The sequence below is a fragment of the Salmo salar genome, chromosome ssa20 (assembly GCF_905237065.1).
Source record: "Salmo salar chromosome ssa20, Ssal_v3.1, whole genome shotgun sequence".
In the NCBI taxonomy this organism is placed as follows: Eukaryota; Metazoa; Chordata; class Actinopteri; order Salmoniformes; family Salmonidae; genus Salmo; species Salmo salar.
The window spans coordinates 28,296,069-28,316,336 of NC_059461.1; the positions used below are offsets into that span (position 1 = coordinate 28,296,069).

General features: G+C 43.4%; 1 protein-coding gene across 4 annotated transcripts in view; it reads right to left on the reverse strand.

The window, feature by feature from the left end:
• Positions 1–4,051: 4,051 nt before the first annotated feature.
• Positions 4,052–20,268, reverse strand: part of LOC106580331 (AP-1 complex subunit beta-1) — a 44,939-nt gene continuing 28,722 nt past the window's right edge. For all 4 annotated transcript variants that reach the window (XM_014161229.2, XM_014161230.2, XM_014161227.2 and 1 more), the window contains 2 exons: positions 9,983–10,137; positions 4,052–6,033 (listed from right to left, as the gene is read on the reverse strand). In XM_014161229.2, coding sequence (XP_014016704.1) covers positions 5,959–6,033; positions 9,983–10,137 — 230 coding nt within the window. In that variant the 3' untranslated portion in view covers positions 4,052–5,958. The remainder of the gene's footprint in view (positions 6,034–9,982; positions 10,138–20,268) is intronic.

The following is a 20,268-nucleotide window of genomic DNA, read 5'->3' on the forward strand; positions in this document are numbered from 1 at the left end:
TACAGCAGCATACAATACATTTTTGGACTCACCTTATGGATTGCCTCTTATCCGCTCGTCGTCCCCTTATGCCATAGTTTGTACATCTCAATTGTCAGTATAAACCACATGTTTAAGCAAGACAGCCATGTTTGTTTAAAAGGCAGTATATGAGGCAGAATTAACTGTTTCGCTGCCAGACAAGCCTCTGCTGATAGCCAGGTGTAGCAGTGGTAAGATGTTGGGACTCTGCTGTTGGGACAGCTTTATGTCGGCCCTAACAGTTTGTGGGCACCGTTTGTCACCGTTATAGTCCAGTTAATGTATGGCTTAGTGTTGTTTTGTGTAGTGGCTTTGCTGGCATGCATCTAAAAAAAAAATTGGGGGAGTTTGCCCCACCAAGATTTACATGCTAAAATCGCCACTGGAAAGGAGAACAGCACCCGGTTTGTTTGTGTAGCATCTGAATGCAAGAGCAAATTGTTTTTGCATCGTAGAGGACCGAAATTGTTTTAGGTTGTGGCACTCAAGTGAGTGTGACTCATTGTGGAAATAGGCACTAGGAAAGGGACATCGATGTTGCTCGGGTGTTCACTAGCAATTTTACCTCTATTGCATGTTTCCATTTCCTGCAGGTACCCATTCTCCTGCATGTCCCCTCTCCCTTGCATGTTTTCCCTTTCTTATCCAAGACATCCTGCATGCCAGCCTCCCTTTATGTTTCATTCATGACTCTAATGGCCTTGGGGATGTAAAGGACTTGTTAATTGTAAGGACTGTAAAATAATGTTGTGCTTTTGGAATTGTTCCCATTCTGACTCTTTATGTCATAGACTATATGCTCGTTGAATGTAGGAATTGCAGTTGTAAAAGCTAGTAATTGTTGTTATATGCATTAGTTGTTTCACATTTTGTAATTCCAGTTGGATTTTGATGAAAGTAGTCCTGAAATGAATGTTGTATAATGTTATGGTTATGATAGAGATTTAAATGTGTCTTCATTTTCAGATTTGAATGAGAATGTATTCCCCTATGATTATTCTTTCAATAATGTTATTGTTTTATTATATCACTTGGTCTTTCCTTATATGTAATACTGAATGCTATTTGTTTTGGTGCAGATATGTTTGATCACAAAAAATTCCATCGGTCACTAAAACATTGTAACCAATTCACAGTAAAAGGTAGTTAGTTATATGCTGATTTTAGATGATCAATCTTTACAAAACAAGGAAGAGTCAATATCCTCCAAGCTTTTCTCTATCATTCTTTAGAAAGTTTTGTAAATGACAGTTGTTTGGGAGAAAAGCATTGATTTTCATATTAGACACATTGTCACGTGTTTTTCTTGACTGATTACTTTTTTGATTGATGTGGTGCTATTGTATGTCATATCATTTGAAAGAGTTGTTTTTCAGCTTTTAAAATATGTACCATGTTTTCATATAAGGTTTAACACCAGCAAATGATTGTAATTTATGCACACAGAGGTCATGATCCAGTAAAAAATGTTAAATTCCCACCAGGCAGGAAAGGGTTATTAATGACAGGGTTATTTGTCATTATGAAGCATTTAACATTGAACTTAAACCCTGCATGAATCATGGATCTTGGAGGTCTGGGAAAATGTACTGTAAGTGTAACTATGCGTACATAAAGTTTTGCCTTGAAAACAGTTATCATGGGGAGACAAATCCACAATAATGTAGGCCTATGCCATTGCAAAATCTAATGCTTCTAACCAAACGTTAAAACCTCTAACTGAAAGAGTCACCTTATAGTCAGTCCTGTCATTCAAGTATAGCCAGCCTACTTGTTGGATAGATTGGATGCGTATCGGTGTCCTGCTGTAGGGTAGTTGTCTACTGATTGTCGACTATCATCATCTGATCCATGAAAGCAAACAAATTACCCAAAAAATGATAAAGCTAAATAAATGGTCTACTTCTTCTGCCCAGGATGGCACGGAGAACACCAGTACCTGGGCGCACCTGAAAAACAACGCAATGAGCGCTCTAAACAAATGATTGACTAAAGCAAACAATGATAAATCAACGAATAAATCAAATGAATTTGGAATGAAGGCTATTTTTAATCAAGGACAAATTGCAAACAAATGGCAAAAATGAGGACGTACAAAGGAAAGTCTATACATACAGGAGCTCAGCAGAGGCCGAAATTCAGCACTGCTGAGTGGACAGCACCGCCACAGAAATACATGGTTTAAACCACGATGTCAAACTCATTCCAAGGAGGGCTGAGTGTGCAGGTTTTCATTCCTACCTTGTACTTGATTGATGAATTAAGGTCCCTAACTAGTAAGGAAATCTCCTCACCTGGTTGTCTAGGTCTTAATTGAAAGGACAAACCAAAAACCAGCAGACAGTAGGCCCTCCATGGAATGAGTTTGACACCCCTGGTTTAAGCCATGCAGAGAGGTGGGGGCGTTTGTTTCATTTGGAAGCTTTCATTTTCATATTTACCACTACATTTCAAACAAATAGAGAATGCTTCAATTAGCATTATTTAGAAACCCTCCTAAAAGCAACAAAAATCTAACGTCTCATTCAGGGGAGCCAAGCCCCCCCCGGCACCCCTGTAATTCACACCTTGCTCCACAGGTTGTTCCATGTACTGTAGTAGCCTATGCTGTGTATGGTGCTGAGGAATATTCATTTAAGTTCTTCAACCCACTGCTGGTAACAAGATTTGGGCTCCAGTCAACAAACCAACCACAAAATTGAGCAGTTTAGCTTATCCACCCACCCCAGTCACTCTTGGCAGCTGCTAGATTGAGTGGGTACAGCTCAGAGAATGTAAAGCTTCTATCTACTCTCACTTCAAAACCTCACCATCTTCTTACTCCCAGTCTGTCATAGGGATAAATAAAGCACTGAGCTCCAGATAAACCTTGGATTTCACCCTGGACTCATGGAGAAAGAAGGTGTGAGGACAGAGAGAGAGGAGCAGGGATGATGGGAGAGGAGAGCAGGTGTGAGAAAGGATGAGGGTAGAGGAGAACAGGGATGAGGGTAGAGGGGGAAGGGAACATCAAATTAGTATGCAAAGCTGTTTTTTAAGGCTGCCCAACAATACTGTAAAAAATATGACAGCTGAGTGAACTGAGTGTGGACAGCCCTATACCTTCCCGAGGTCCTTGTAAAGATAACTGAAGATATGCCTATAATACACAACATGAACCCATTTGTTAAGATGGAATCTGTATGTACATATTACACAAAAGGACAAAAAATGATTTAAAACAACTTCTGATCATCTTCCCTACTTCAGAGACTTATAAACAAGACATGTTCTCCCTGTCCATCAAGCAGTGTCTGCATAGGTGGCCAAGTGTGGAAGAGTCACTTATCAGATTGTAAATTCTACTAGTACAATACTAACCAGTGTTGCGATTGGCTTAGTCCTTTATATTACTTTGTATATATATTATAATGTAAGATCTCAGTGTACAAAACATTGGCAACACCTTCCTAATATTGAATTGCACCCTCCTTTGCCCTCAGAACAGCCTCAATTCGTTGGGGCATGGACTCTGCAAGGTGTCGAAAGCTTTCCACAGAGATGCTGGCCCATGTTGACGCCAATGCTTCCCACAAGCTGGCTGGATGTCCTTTGGGTAGTGGACCATTCTTGATAAACATGGGAAACTGTTGAGCGTGAAAAACCCAGCAGCGTTGCAGTTCTTGACACACTCAAACCATTGCACCTGGCACCTACTACCATACTCCGTTCAAAGGCATTTAAACCTTTTGTCTTGCCCATTCACCTTCTTAGTTGCACACATACACAATCCATGTCCCAAGGCTTAAAAATCATTCTTTAACCCCTCAATCTACACTGATTGAAGTGGATTTAACAGGTGACATCAATAATGGATCATAGCTTTCACCTGGATTCCCTTGATCAGTCTGTCATGGAACGAGCAGGTGTTCCTAATGTTTTGTACACTCAGTGTATATCTTATGGAATCCTTATTGGACGGAACTAAACGTGGTATACCATTCTTAATTGATGATTCAAGTCAATTCAGAAAATGCACTTGAGGCATTTGTGAATATATCAGATTTTTAATAGTTCTGTTTCAAACGATGTACACACAAACGGTCAGTCAAAAAAATCAGATTTCTCCTTCACCTGCTATTTTACAACTTCATCACATACACACTAGTCAGTTTTCACCACACACAGACGAAGTAAATCCACTCATCGCCAAGTAGTGAAAGTGTGAGCGTGCTTACTGTGGAGATGTTCCAGAGGGTTCTGATTCAATGACTCAAAAGTTTAAATATCCAATTCATTTTCCAAAGAGACTAGGTAAAACAGAATGGTGACGTTGAGTTGGTCAGATTTTCTTCATACAAAAGACTTCATGATGTGTGCTACCTCTACAGTTAGTTTCCTATACAGATAAAGTATAGAACATACAGGTGGTTTGAAGCCTCTATGACAGGTGGCAGAGGTACTTGACCAACTAAGAGAGGAGGAGAAAGCAACAACCTGGCAGGGAGCCCAAGCAGCCCTGATTAACAGACAGCACACAGCAGAAACAACATCCACGGCCCTCGCCCGCCTGCATGCCCAGAGTTAAAACTTCAATTACACTGCAAACACAAACCTGGGAATACATAACGGATTTACTTTAAAGAAGAAAAGGGGCAAAGAATTAGGGAAAGAAAAGGTATTGTATGTAGTTGTAAGGCATATATTGCTGAGTTTTCACAGGCAGCCCAATTCTGATCTATTTGGCAATAATTGGTCTTTTGACGAATCAGGTCAGATCTTTCGCCAATAATTGGGCAAAATATCAGAATTGGGCTGCCTGTGTAAATGTAGCCTTAGATGTTGCTCCAACCCTCTCTAATAACAAATAGCACACAGGTACCCCAACACACAAATGCGCACACACACACACGGGAGAGAGACCTGCTCCAAGAGACAGCAGAGATTGAGTACAACAACAACAAGCCCAATGGGCACATCAAGAGCAAACAACAAACTGAACACGTGACATGGTGTGTTCCAAAACATTTAGCGTCTCTTAGTAGCTGGGACATCACATCCCTTTAAAATAAAAAGGAGGAAAGTGTTTGTGAGAGATAAACAGTGAAGACATTGAGAGGGGGGGCTGAGGGGTGAGAAGTGACAGAACAGGAACACAGCAGGTGCTTCACAGCCCCGAGATATGGGGAAACAATGTGTCTGTACCGCCACATTTTAATGTGGCGCACCAAAAGGTATGCTGACAGTAGAGATTTAACTGCTGATTACACACACTAAATATAGGTACTAATTTGCAGAGACGCGAGGTGAGATAATCGTGAAAAGAGAAGAGGAGACATCAGGGGGGAGATATGGAGAAACAGTCACAAAGAACAAGAGTCCATCGCATCAGTCTCCTCCAACAGCACTGGCTGAACACCCCTACCAGGTGTGCCCTAGATTAGAGGCTCATGGGAGAAGGGTGGACTGAATCAGATCAGCAAGTGTTGGACTGGAGTTAGGCCATCATGCAAGGGAGATCTGACAGGGTAGTGATCTCTCATTCAAGACCGACTAGACTTGGTGAGTTATGGGAAACAACCTCAACCATGTTCAAGGTGAAGAAGACAAAGGCCATTCCCAACTATTGACGTGAGTGACAGGATTGGTCTATAGAAAGATTTGGGACCATGTGGGCTAGAGACTTCAGCAGTCTTGAAAACAGAGATGGACAGAGTATGAATCAGATAAGGACTTGTAGAGTGGAGGGTTAGTGCTTGACAGAAAGAACAGATAGAAACCAGAGTCCCCAGGGAGGCACACAGACAGAAAGCAGAGTTGGAGATTCTACAAGGAAAGAGTCTTTCAGAAGCCTGTATGTCAGGAGGAGAAGGGGGGTCCAGGAGCTCCCTCCAATCAGGGCCAGTCTCCAATCTCCATGCATCAGGCTGCACCCCCTACTTCAGCCCCGTGAGGGGTTCAGTTCTTCAGCACTGCCTCGTAGCACTGGAACACACACTGGGACACCTCTGGGGCTCTGCACTTCAGAGAGATCTGAGGAGAGAGAAGAGACAGAGTTCGTTACTACATGGTCTGGCTGGGCAAGGAGATGGCAGTCCTTCTGTTAGCAGGTGCTAGGTGTTGAGAGCACCTGGTCAATAAGAACACTAGTTCAGATGTTCAGCCAAAGCAAAACCGTTTCAAAAGCCAGCGTGACATGCTGGAGAACAAACGTCAGGTAGAAACTATTGTTTTACAAAGACATGGACAAGCTAGGTAAGCAGTCAACAATATACAGTACATTTCTATTTAATAACTCAAAATCAACAAAACAGCTGTATCATTTCTTCATAAACAACAAATATAACCTCTCATGTGGAGCAGCTGCTGCCCTCGTCTTTATCTCAGGTGTCAAGTGCTTTGAGAGATGAACTATAGTTCAGTGATCTAAAGCAGAATCACTTTTCCTGGTCATCATTTGACCGAACATCCTTAACAGAGAGAGAGAGAGCCTTTTCAGGGATGAGGAAGCTGTATGGACGGGATGAAGGCTAATTCGCCAGGCCACTTTTTCATACCTTAAAGAAAAGCTCCTTTCGATATGCTAGTCTAGTCAGTTAGTGCAATGCAACTGTAATGGCAGGTCTTAAGCACCGTCTGTTTCATAAGCATGGTAATTATTTCAGCAGCGTCACTGAGTCATGATTGAAGAGAAGAGAGAATCGCTCCCAACCTCCTCTATTCCCACCATTTCAGCAGAGGCATTTTGTTTCATTTTATTTGCGGGGGAGAATTTATTAGCATTATAAATGCTGCCTTTTATTCAATCTTATCAGCTTGGAGCGAAAAAAATATATAAAATGTCTCATTCCTTCTCTCCTTCTGCTTGTGAAGTTGAGAGAGTTGCTGCAGGAACTAATAGAGCTCTTAGAGGCGGTTTCCTTTTCATTAGAGCTCATGCAGGAAAAGCTCAAATTCTGTGTGTAGCCGCGTGTTTGCAGCAGTACTACTGTAGCCGTGTGTTTGAGGTGCCAGGGTGATTGTGTGGCGATTTAGACAGTTCCGGCTGGCTTGTGCTTAGTAGCTCTAATAGCAATTGTCATTAACTGGCCAGAAGCATTTGAAGTCCCATTAGACAGAGGTTCACACCGGGTCCCTCTCTGACCCATGGGACAGGAGATCACACTGCTGTACCATGGTGACAGAGTGTCCCCCAGCACTGCATTGGTACATTCCACAGTGCTGCGCTAGACGAGTGGGAACACAACACAACTCCTCCCTCCAGCGCTGCCGCTGCTCTGTGTTCTGCTGGCTCTTTACTAATGCATAATGGTGCTGGCATGATTAGTCAGAAACACACAACCTAGGCCAAGTTGGAGAAAACAAGGCCTAGCTGGCTGTCATTGGGATCAGCTTATTAAACCAGGTTGTAGAAAAGCTCTGATCAACTAGGTTACATGGTGTGTGGGCATTCTGCTTAAGGCTCTGTAAAATGCTGCTGAATAATCTGCCTGTGAGTCAATATGAGGGTGGAGTGTGGAGGAGAGAGTGAGAATAACGGACAGAGGAGAAAAATAACTAGCTGTAGAGAATAGTGACTGGTAGAAACAGTGCAGGTGGGTGGTGGAAGTGTTTAGGAGTATGGTAGAAGATGTAGGAAGACGCAGAAATCTCAGCATCTTTACACCATATAAGGGTACCGGAGATTGAGCGATGAATGGGGGAAGAAGAAGGAGAGATGAAAGTTGAGTAAATGGAAGGCGTGTATGGTGGCACGGTCATGGCGCTGGCAGTACCAGAGCACCATTCTTCCACAAACCACCGCAATTAGCCACTCTTGGGGAGGGGGGAGTGAACCAGCCCTTGGTCACACTGTTGCCATGGGGATGGGAGGTGAGGGCCCGGTGCTCCACTTCAAAAAGGTAGAGCTAAGAAGCAGAGCATCATGGGATAACTGGGACCAAATAGGTGGGGTGATGGAGGAGCACTGGGGTTAGCAACGTTACGTTAGAACAGACCCAGTTAGTATAGAAGGGTTGGTTGTTTAGCAACCAAACCGACGTGTGCTCAACTATGAGGCAAAACAGACAAGGTTGGCTTAGATTGTTGACATGTAAACTACATTAGTTAGTCTCCAATGTTTATTGAAAAATACATTTGCACAATGAACACTTCTCTCAAATTCATTGTTACAGTTGTTGGTTAGCGAAGTTTTGCCATATTAGCATAGACATGACATCAGTCAAGACACCTCAAAATGGTATCAAGAACAAGACAAAACTAGCTGAAACCAGCCACTTACGACTCCCCACATGGCAGCTTCTTGGCATTATTGTTAGCTATCTGGCCATCCAGAATCACAACACAGACTTTTGCCACAATGAATCACGCGCATCATTTGTGACATTGTCAGTTAGCCAATCTATAGAGTTAGGATGGCATAGTTTCTTAACCGATGTCAGCTTTACTGCCTTTCTACAGGGAGCTGTGGAATCTTCCCACAGGCTGAGTACGATCCACAGTGTTCTTTCTCATGCTAAAAATAACTGCTCAACACAAGCATGTGTCAGGGTGACTTTCACGTGTTGTACTAAGAGAGCATCAGATCCATGCAGCAGCACAGAGAGGTGAGAGTGCATGCTGCACACATGTTGTACTGAGAGAGCATCAGATCCATGCAGCACACGTGAAAAATGTTAGTATCTTCAGTGAGGATCCAGATCTTCTGATGGTAGTCATCTGTAGGGAGGAAGAGAGCCTTAAGGGGTAGTAGGAATAGGAGAAAGCAACAGAAACAGGGCGTATTCTGACAGTCGTTCAGGCTGAGAGGTGTTGAGATAAATATATCTAAAAATAACTCAAAATCCTAGACAAATTAAGAACAGCACAAGTGGAGACAGAAAAACAAGGACAAAAACACATCTACAAAAATACTAACAAGACAAACAGTCAAGGGCTGATCAAACACCTCAGTTGAGTCATTTCACAGACTGAAAACCCTCATTCATCTCCTGAACGAAAATACCAATAGACCAACAAATACAGAGGCATCAACCACTGACAGATGAGTCAAGCTGAACGCACAATGAACTGTGGAGGAATTACATTTAAAATGCTAAATTTGAGAGAGAGAGATGGACTAAAACAGTAGATTGACTGACCGAAATGGACTCATCTGGGCTGGGGAAAGAAGACAGTAAATGCCTGTATAATGAATAAAAACATGATCCTAAAGCACATTGACTAACGAGATGGGCTGAGGAGTCATGTCAAGGTCACTGTTCTGGAATAGTCATGCACAATGTCCTGGGCTACTGCTAATAACCAAGTAAGCAGACAACAGTACACTGACACACAATGCGTGACAAAAGAAACAATACACACACACCCCCCCAGGTGAAATATTCTTAGCCAGCAGGGTTGGTGATGACTCAAACTCACCCATATGTACACACACACACACACACACACACACACACACACACACACACACACACACACCACACACACACACACACACACACTCCAGATCATCCCCATTCCCTCCTCACACTCCAGATCGTCCCCACCCCCATCCCGTCCCCACACTCCATCCCGTCCCCACACTCCATCCCGTCCCCACACTCCATCCCGTCCCCACACTCCATCCCGTCCCCACACTCCATCCCATCCCCACACTCTATTCCATCCCCACACTCCAAATCATCCCCATCTCTATTCAATCCCCACACTCCAGATCATCCCCATCTCTATTCCATCCCCACACTCCAGATCATCCCCACACTCCAGATCATCCCCACACTCCAGATCATCCCCATCTCTATTCATCCCCATCTCTATTCATCCCCACACTCCAGATCATCCCCATCTCTATTCATCCCCACTCCATCCCTACACTCCGCTCTGCTGTCACTGAAGTGATTCTTACCCACCCCTCTTTCCTACATTTCTCTCTCCTTTAATAAAAAGTTGTTCTCCGTCCCTCCCCTGTCCCTGTGCTCACCGTGTAGTTGGGGTTTCCAGCCTGCACCTTCAGTTCAGCCAGCACCCAGATCCCATTGGACAGTTTGATGGACATGTAAAGCATATCCTGGCCCTCCACCGTGCGCTTGGCTATGGTGAAGATGTTACTGCCCTGCAGCTTGCTGCTGGCTGCATCTGTTTAGGGGGATAAGAGAATAACCCTCAAACACAATCTGTGTCACTTCTTAAACTTGAAATACAGTTCACATTTTAAAACGTTACATTGTCAGTGACTTCAGAAAGTTCAAATCCCTTGACTATTTCCACATTTTGTTACTATACAGCCTTATTCTAAAATGTATTAAACATATATTTTTTGCAATCTACACAAAATACCCATAATGACAAAGCAAACACAGGTTTAGAAATGCGCACATTAAAAATAAAAACAGAAATACATTATTTACATACGTAATCAGACCCTTTGCTATGAGACTGGAAATTGAGCTTAGGTACATCTGTTTCCATTGATCATCCTTGAGAAGTATCTACAACTTGGGAGTTCACCTGTGGTAAATTCAATTGACTGGACATTCTATTTATTTCACCTTTACTTAACCAGGTAGGCCAGTTGAGAACAAGTTCTCATTTTCAACTGCGACCTGGCCAAGATAAAGCAAAGCAGTGCGACACAAACAGAGTTACACATGGGATAAACAAACGTACAGTCAATAACAATAGAAAAATCTATATACAGTGTGTGCAAATGTAGTAAGATAAGGGAGGTAAGGCAATAAATAGGCCATAGTGGCGAAATAATTACAATTAAGCAATTTAACACTGGAGTGATAGATGTGCAGAAGCTTAACGTGCAAGTAGAGATACTGGGGTGCAAAGGAGCAAAAATAATAATAATAATAATATGGGGATGAGGTAGTTGGGTGGGCTATTTACAGATGGGCTATGTACAGGTGCAATGATCGGTAAGCTGCTCTGACAGCTGATGCTTAAAGTTAGTGAGGGAGATAAGACTCCAGCTTCAGTGATTTCTGCAATTCGTTCCCTTCATTGGCGGCAGAGAACTGGAAGGAAAGGCGGCCAAAGGAGGAGCTGCATTTAGTTGTACTTGCATTTAAGAGCAGTTAGAGGTCACGGAAGGAGTGTTGTATGGCATTGAAGCTCGTCTGGAGGTTTGTTAACACAGTGTCCAAAGAAGGGCCAGATGTATACAGAACGGTTTCGTCTGGGTAGAGGTGGAGCAGAGAATCACCAGCAGCAAAAGTGACATTTATGTATACAGAGAAAAGAGCTGGCCCGAGAATGGCACTCCCATAGAGACTGCCAGAGGTCCGGACAACAGGCCCTCCGATTTGACACACTGAACTCTATCAGAGAAGTAGTTGGTGAACCAGGTGAGGCAGTCATTTGAGAAACCAAGGCTGTTGAGTCTGCAGTGAATGACAGAGTTGAAAGCCTTGGCCAGGTCGATGAAGATGGCTGCACAGTACTGTCTTTTATCGATGGCGGTTATGATATAGTTTAGGACCTTGAGCGTGACTGAGGTGCACCCATGACCAGCTCGGAAACCAGATTGCATAGCGGAGAAGGTACGGTGAGATTCGAAATGGTCGGTGATCTGTTTGTTAATTTGGCTATCGAAGACCTTAGAAAGGCAGGGTAGGATAGATATAGGTCTAACAGTTTGGGTCTAGTGTCTCAGATGACCGCGGAAGCTTTCCCATCTTTAGGGATCTCAGATGATATGAAAGAGAGGTTGAACAGGCTAGTAATAGGGGTTGCAACAATTGTGGCAGATAATTTTAGAAAAAGAGGGTCCAGATTGTCTAGCCCTGCCGATTTGTAGGGGTCCAGATTTTGCAGCTCTTTCAGAACATCAGCTATCTGGATTTGGGTGAAGGCGAAATGGGGGAGGCGTGGGCAAGTTGCTGTGGGGGGGGGGGGGTACAGGGCTGTTGACCGCGGTAGGGGCAGCCAGGTGGAAAGCATGGCCAGCCGTAGAAAAATGCTTATTGAAATTCTCAATTATCGTAGATTTATTGGTGGTGACAGTGTTTCCTAGCCTCAGAGCAGTGGGCAGCTGGGAGGAGGGTGCTCTTATTCTCCATGGACTTTACAGTGTCCCAGAACATTTTGGAGTTTGTGCTACAGGATGCAAATTTCTGTTTGAAAAAGCTAGCCTTTGCTTTCCTAACTGCCTGTGTATATTGGTTCCTAACCCCCTGAAAAGTTGCATATCGCGGGGGTCATTCAATGCGAATGCTGTACACCACAGGATGTTTTTGTGCTGGTCAAAGGCAGTCCGGTCTAGAGTGAACCAAGGGCTATATCTGTTGTTAGTTCTACATTTTTTTGAATGGGGCATGCTTATTTAAGATGGTGAGGAAAGCACTTTTAAAGAATAACCAGGCATCCTCTACTGACGGAATGAGTTCAATATCCTTCCAGGATACCCGGGCCAGGTCGATTAGAAAGGCCTGCTCGCTGAAGTGTTTTAGGGAGCGTTTGACAGTGATGAGGGCTGGTCGTATGACCACGGACCCATTACGGACGCAGGCAATGAGGTAGTGATCGCTGAGATCCTGGTTGAAGACAGCAGATGTGTATTTAGAGGGCAGGTTGGTCAGGATGATATCCAAGCGGGTGCCCATGGTTACGGATTTAGGGTTGTACCTGGTAGGTTCTGTGATAATTTGTGTGAGATTGAGGGCATCTAGCTTAGATTGTAGGATGGCCGGGGTGTTAAGCATATCCCAGTTTAGGTCACCTATCAGAACAAACTCTGAAGATAAAATGGGGGGGCAATTAATTCACATATGGTGTCCAGGGCACAGCGGGGGTCTATAACAAGTGGCAATCGTGAGAGACTTCTTTCTGGAAAAGTGGATTTTTAAAAGTAGAAGCGCGAACTGTTTGGGCACAGACCATGACCGAACTCTACAGGCTAACCACCCCCTTTGGCAGTTCTAACTTGGCGGAAAATGTTGTGGTTGGGGATGGACATTTCAGAATTTTTGGTGGCCTTCCTAAGCCAGGATTCAGACATGGCTAGGACATCAGGGTTGGCAGAGTGTGCTAAAGCAGTGAATAAAACAAACTGGAGGAAGCTTCTGATGTTAACATGCATGAAACCAAGGCTTTTACGGTTACAGAAGTCAACAAAAGATAACGCCTGGGGAATAGGAGTGGAACTGGGGGCTACAGGGCCTGGGTTAACCTCTACATCACCAGAGGAGGAGTAGGACAAGGGTACGGCTAAAGGCTATAAGAACTGGTCATCTAGTGCGTTGGGGAGAGAGAATAAAGGGAGCAGATTTCTGGCCGTGGTAGAATAGATTCAAGGCGTAATGTACAGAGAAGGGTATGGTAGGATGTGAGTACAGTGGAGGTAAACCTAGGCGTTGAGTGACGATGAGAGAGGTTTCGTCTGAGGCACCAGTTAAGCCAAGTGAGGTCTCCGCATGTGTGTGGGGTGGGACAAAAGAGCTATCTAAAAGGCATTTTGAGCTGGACTGAGGGCTCTACAGTGAAATAAAATGTTAAGAACTAGCCGAGACAGCATATTGACAGAGAGGGGCATAAAGCAAATCACAGGTGTTGATCAGGAGAGCTAAGACAATGGGTAAATGCCGATGAATGGGCAGAGCGGGTCAGTTAGGTACATAGAGGACCGGAGTTTGAGGCTTGGGCCGACAGATAAACAAAATTAGGTACCGTGTTATTGAAACAGTCCAGGGGGCATCAGCTGTGTAGCCGAGTGATCATTGGGTCAAAAGAGCAGCAATAGTTTGTAAAGGCACACACCTATCAATACAAAAAAGGTCCCACAGTTGACTGTGCATGTCAGAGCAAAAACCAAGCCCTGAGGTCTTAGGAATTGTCCGTAGAGCTCCGAGACAGGATTGTGTCAAGGCACAGATCTGGGGAAGGGTAACAAAAACATTTCTGCACCACTGAAGGTCCCCAAGAACACAGTGGCATCCATCATTCTTAAATGGAAGAAGATTGGAACCACTAACACTTTTCAGAGAGCTGGCCACCCGGCCAAACTGAGCAATCGGGGGAGAAGCGCCTTGGTCAGGGAGGTGACCAAGAACCTGATGGTCACTCTGACAGAGCTCAAGAGTTCTTCTGTGGAGATGGGAGAACCTTCCAGAAATACAACCATCTCTGCAGCACTCCACCAATCAGTCATTTATGGTAGAGTGGCCAGATGGAAGCCACACTTCAGTAAAAGGCACGACAGCCTGCTTGGAGTTTGCCAAAAGGCACCTAAAGACTCTCAGACCATGAGAAACAAGATTCTCTGTTCTGATGAAACCAAGATTGAACTCTTTGGCCTGAATGCCAAGCGTCGGGTCTGGAAGAAACCTGGCACCATCCCTACAGTGAAGCACAGTGGTGGCAGCATCATGCTGTGGGGATGTTTTACAGTGACTGGAAGACTAGTCAGGATCGAGGAAAAGATGAACAGCGCCAAGTAGAGAGAGATCCTTGATGAAAACCTGCTCCAGAGCACTAAGGACCTCAGGGATGTTCACCTTCCAACAGGACAATGACCCTAAGCACATAGCCAAGACAACGCAGGAGTGGCTTCGGGGAAAGTCTGAATGTCCTTGAGTGGCCCAGCCAGTGCCTGGACTTGAACCCGATCGAACATCTCTGGAGAGACCTGAAAATAGCTGTGCAGCAACGCTCCCCATCCAACCTGAAAGAGCTTCAGAGGATCTGCAGAGAAGAATGTGAAAAAACCCCCAAATACAGGTGTCAAGCTTGTAGCATCATACCCAAGAAGACTATGCTAAAATCACTGCCAAAGGTGCTTCAACAAAGTACTGAGTAAAGGGTCTGAATACTTGTCAAATTTTATTTTCATATTTTTTATAAATTAGTACAATTTATAAAAACCTGTTTTTGCTTTGTCATTATGGGGTATTGGGTGTAGATTGATGAGGAAAAAGCTTATTTCCCTCAAATGTTGTGCACAAATTTGTTTACATCCCTGTTAGTGAGCATTTTTCCTTTGCCAAGATAATCCATCCACCTGACAGTTCTGGTCATTAAACAGATCATTAAACAGGTGAACCTTCTTCTGGGGACAGTTGTCACACAACACAATGCCACAGATGTCTCAAATTGAGGGAGTGTGCAATTCGCATGCTGACTGCAGGAATGTCCACCAGAGCGGTTGCCAGATAGAGAAATTAACAATAAATTACCATAAGCCGCCTCTAAAATCATTTTAGAGAATTTGGAAGTACGTCCAACCATCCTCAAAACCGCAGACCACGTGTATGGCGCCGTGTGGGAAAGTGGTTTGCTAATATCAACGCATTGTAGAATAATAATGAAGACATCAAAACTATAACAAACACTTATTTATATTTGAGATTATTCAAATAGCCACCCTTTGCCTTGACAGCCTTGCACACTCTTGGCATTCTCTCAACCAGCTTCACCTGGAATACTTTTCCAACAGTCTTGAAAGAGTTCCCACATATGCAGAGGACTTGTTGGCTGCTTTTCATTCACTCTACGATCCAACTCATCCCAAACCATCTCAATTAGTTTGAGGTCAGGGATTGTGGCGCCAGGTCATCTGACGCAGCACTCCATCACTCTCCTTCTTGGTCAAATAGCCCTTACACAGCCTAGAGGTGTGTTTTGGGTCATTGTCCTGTTGAAAAACAAATGATAGTCCCACTAAGCGCAAACCAGATGGGATGGTGTATCGCTGCAGAATGATGTGGAAGCCATGCTGGTCAAGTGTGTCTAGAATTCCAAATAAATCACAGACAGTGTCACCAGCAAAACACCCCACACCATCACACCTCCTCCATGCTTTACTGTGGGAAATACACATGCGGAGATCATCCGTTCACCCACACCGCATCTCACAAAGACACGGCAGTAGGAACCAAATATCTCAAATTCGGACTTGACCAAAATACACATGTCGACCGGTCTGATGTCCATTGCTCGTGTTTCTTGGCTCAATCAAGTCTTTTCTTATTGGTGTCCTTTAGTAGCGGTTTCTATGCAGAAATTCGACCATGAAGGCCTGATTCATACAGTCTCCTCTGAACAGTTGATGTTGAGATGCGTCTTTTACCTGAACTCTGAAGCATTTATTTGGGCTGCAATTTCTGAGGCTGGTAACGCTAATGAACTTATCCTCTGCAGCAGAGGTAACTCTGGGTCTTCCATTCCTATGGCGGTCCTCATGAGAGCCAGTTTCATCATAGCGCTTGATGGTTTTTGCGACTGCACTTGAAGAAACATTCAAAGTTCATGACATTTTCCAGATTGACTGATCTTCATGACTTAAAGTAATGGACTGTTGTTTCTCTTTGCTTATTTGAGCTGTTCTTGCCATAATATGGACTTGGTCTTTTACCAAACAGGGCTGTCTTCTGTACATCATATTAGTATCAACATACATTATGGTTTCATTGAATTTCACATAATAATTTCGTATTTCATTTTTGTTACATGTAATCTTTTGGTTCAACCTTAATATATAATGAACATCATCAACAGGGGGCAATATTGGAGATAGTTTGGTGAGATCTGACATGCCGAGCCCACTCAGACAATCCCAAATGGGAACTACAAAATGTGGCTCATGCGCACAGTGCAACAGCACTATAAAATCATCATTCTTCAGACACCCACATACAGGTCAAAAGATCCCTGTTAGGGGTATCATCTCATGCAAGACCAAGGGAGTAATCCATCTCATCACCTGTTCATGTGGAAAAGCTTATGTAGGACAAACGAAAAGACAATTAAAACATATAGCTGAACACCGCAGCTCAATCAGGTGTAAGAACATTGACTATCCAGTAGCAGATCACTCTGTTGAAGCTAACCATCCAATCTCCTCCCTCAAATACACAGGCATTGAGCATGTTGCTCTACCAAGGAGAGGAGGTAACGTCGAGATCCTACTACCTCAAAAGGGAGGCTTACTGGATATCCTATCTAAAAACATTGACCCCTAGTGGTCTGACTATTGATTGATCTCAGGCCCTTCTTATGAACACATTTTCCTTTATGAACAAGTCTTATAAATTGAAAAATTATTTTTACAGCTTATTAGCATACAGCTAATATGTACCCCCTGTTGATGATGCTCATTATATATTAAGGTTGAACCAATATTACATGTAACAAAAATGAAATACGAAATTGTGAAATTCAATAATGTATGTTGATGCTAATATAACGTACAATATTCCATTCTGTTTCTATATGATCACAATAGCGTAATATATTTAATATGCCATATACTATTTTTTAACAGTTTCACTAATTAATTTTAATTTACTTAATCATTATGGACACACCACTCACTACTGTCATTGGTTATACTAATTGCACTGTGTGTACATAACCTGGTTCAAGTATTTATGACATTACACTGAGGAAGGCACAGTGATGCCGAAACGTTGGTAAATACCCATTACATTTCTGGGAGATTATACATGGAGTGTGCGACTGACTTTATTCGCCTTCAGTCAGCACCTCCACACAAACTATTATTCTGGGTGTGCGCCAGCTCATGTTTTTTGTTTAATCTACAGGTTGTCTACTATAACTGAGGGAATCAGAATGAAGCAATATGATGGCTATCTAATAGGCCACCATGCAGAGGCCTGGACCTTCAGCTATTTTACTGTTCAACTTTAAATGTGAAGGGGTTTGGGGACAGCATGCAATCAGGACCATAATGGAACCAGGCGGTTGTCCTTCATCTGCTCTGGAAAGGCAGGTAGTAGACCAAGCTCTGGGTCCTAATGGAGCCTTCACTTCTCAGTCCATAAACCATACTCTTTCAGTTCTTCGGCATATATACACATACATCCGACTGCTAGTCAAACATTTCATTCCAAAATCACGGGCATTGATACGGAGTTGGTCCCCCTTTTGAGGCTTTAACAGCCTCCACTCTTCTGGGAAGGCTTTCCACTAGATGTTGGAACATTCAGCCACAAGAGCATTAGCGAGGTCGGGCACTGATGTTGAGCGATTAGGCCTGGCTCGCAGTCGACGTTCCAATTCATCCCAAAAGGTGTTTGATGGGGTTGAGGTCAGGGCTTTGTGCAGGCCAGTCAAGTTCTTCCACACTGATCTTCACAAACCATTTCAGTATTGACCTCGAGTTTCTTTTCCACAGGGGCATTGTCATGCTGAAACAGGAAAGGGACTTCCCCAAACTGTTGCCACAAAGTTGGAAGCACAGAATAGTCTAGTATGTCATTGTATGCTGTAGCGTTAAGATCTCCCCTCACTGGAACTAAGGGGCCTAGCCCGAACCATGAAAAACTTACTTGTTGGAAAGGTGGCATCACTGAGCTCTTCAGTAAGGCCATTCTACTGCTAATGTTTGTCTATGGAGATTGCATGGCGGTGTGCTCGATTTTATACACCTGGTCAGCAACGGGTGTGGCTGAAATGGCCGAATCCACTCATTTCAAGGGGTGTCCACATACTTTTGTATATATAGTGTATAACCGACAAAGCTCCATTTCTCTGAATTCTTTCTTTCTGAAACACAAGTCTCTTTTCATGTCTGTGGCTTTATTCATCTGCAGAGCACTGATAAAACTGCCATAGTCTAACTAAGCTCTTGCTTTTTCATTCAAAAGCTAAACTCTAATTTTCAATTACAGTCACTCTGTTTAAACTACCTGCATAGCAAAGATATACTCCTTAATTAACTTGCCCTTGTCTCTCTGTCACACTACAGGAAGGTCTAAACCATCAATTTTCACACTAAAGGAAATTAAATCTATTCAGGAAAATATACTATAAGCTGGCATTAATCATTTAGCTCAGACCCAACTGTGTTCATGCTTTTGTAAAATCTAATTATAACATGTAAATAAGGTCAGCAGGTAACCTAACGAAATACAGTGCATTGGGGAAGTATTCAGACCCCTTGACTTTTTCTACATTTTGTTACGTTACAGCCTTATTCTAAAATGGATTGAATAGTTTCCCCCCCCCTCATCAATCTACACACAATACCCCATAATGACAAAGCAAAAAACAGGTGTAGAAATGTTTGCAAATTTATTTAAAAAAATGAAATATCACATTTACATAAGTATTCAGACTCTTTACTCAGTACTTTGTTGAAGCACCTTTGGCAGTGATTAGCCTCGAGTCTTCTTGGGTATGACGCTACAAGCTTGACACACCTGTATTTGGGGAGTTTGTCCCATTCTTCTCTGCAGATCTTCTCAAACTCTGTCAGGTTAGATGGGTAGCGTCGCTGCACAGCTATTTTCAGGTCTCTCCAGAGATGTTCGATCGAGTTCAAGTCCGGGCTCTGGCTGGGCCACTCAAGGACATTCAGAGACATGGCTTGGCTGTGTGCTTAGGGTCGTTGTCCTGTTGGAAGGCGAACCTTCGCCCCAGTCTGAGGTCCTGAAAGCTCTGGAGAAGATTTTAGCTCCACAATGAAATAGGGTGCAGGCCAGGCAGCAGGCTGTTAGCCAGCCTGCCAGCTTAGTGGAGTCTGCCACTAGCACAGTCAGTGTAGTCAGCTCAGCTTCCCCCATTGAGACCGTGTCTGTGCCTCGATCTAGGTTGGGCAAAATTAAAAATGGCGGTGTTCGCTTTAGCAATCTCACTAGTATAAAGACCTCCTCCATTCCTGCCATTATTGAAAGAGATTGTGATACCTCACATCTCAAAATTGGGTTACTTAATGTTAGATCCCTCACTTCCAAGGCAGTTATAGTCAATGAACTAATCACTGATAATAATCTTGATGTGATTGGCCTGACTGAAACATGGCTTAAGCCTGATGAATTTACTGTGTTAAATGAGGCCTCACCCCCAGGTTACATTAGTGACCATACCCCCGTGCATCCGGCAAAGGCGGAGGTGTTGCTAACATTTACGATAGCAAATTTCAATTTACAAAAAAAAAACAACAATGACGTTTTCGTCTTTTGAGCTTCTAGTCATGAAATCTATGCAGCCTACTCACTCACTTTTTATAGCTACTGTTTATAGGCCTCCTGGGCCATATGCAGTGTTCCTCACTGAGTTCCCTGAATTCCTATCGGATCTTGTAGTCATAGCAGATAATATTCTAATTTTTGGTGACTTTAACATTCACATGGAAAAGTCCACAGACCCACTCCAAAAGGCTTTCGGAGCCATCATCGACTCAGTGGGTTTTGTCCAACATGTCTCTGGACCTACTCACTGCCACAGTCATACTCTGGACCTAGTTTTGTCCCATGGAATAAATGTTGTGGATCTAAATGTTTTTCCTCATAATCCTGGACT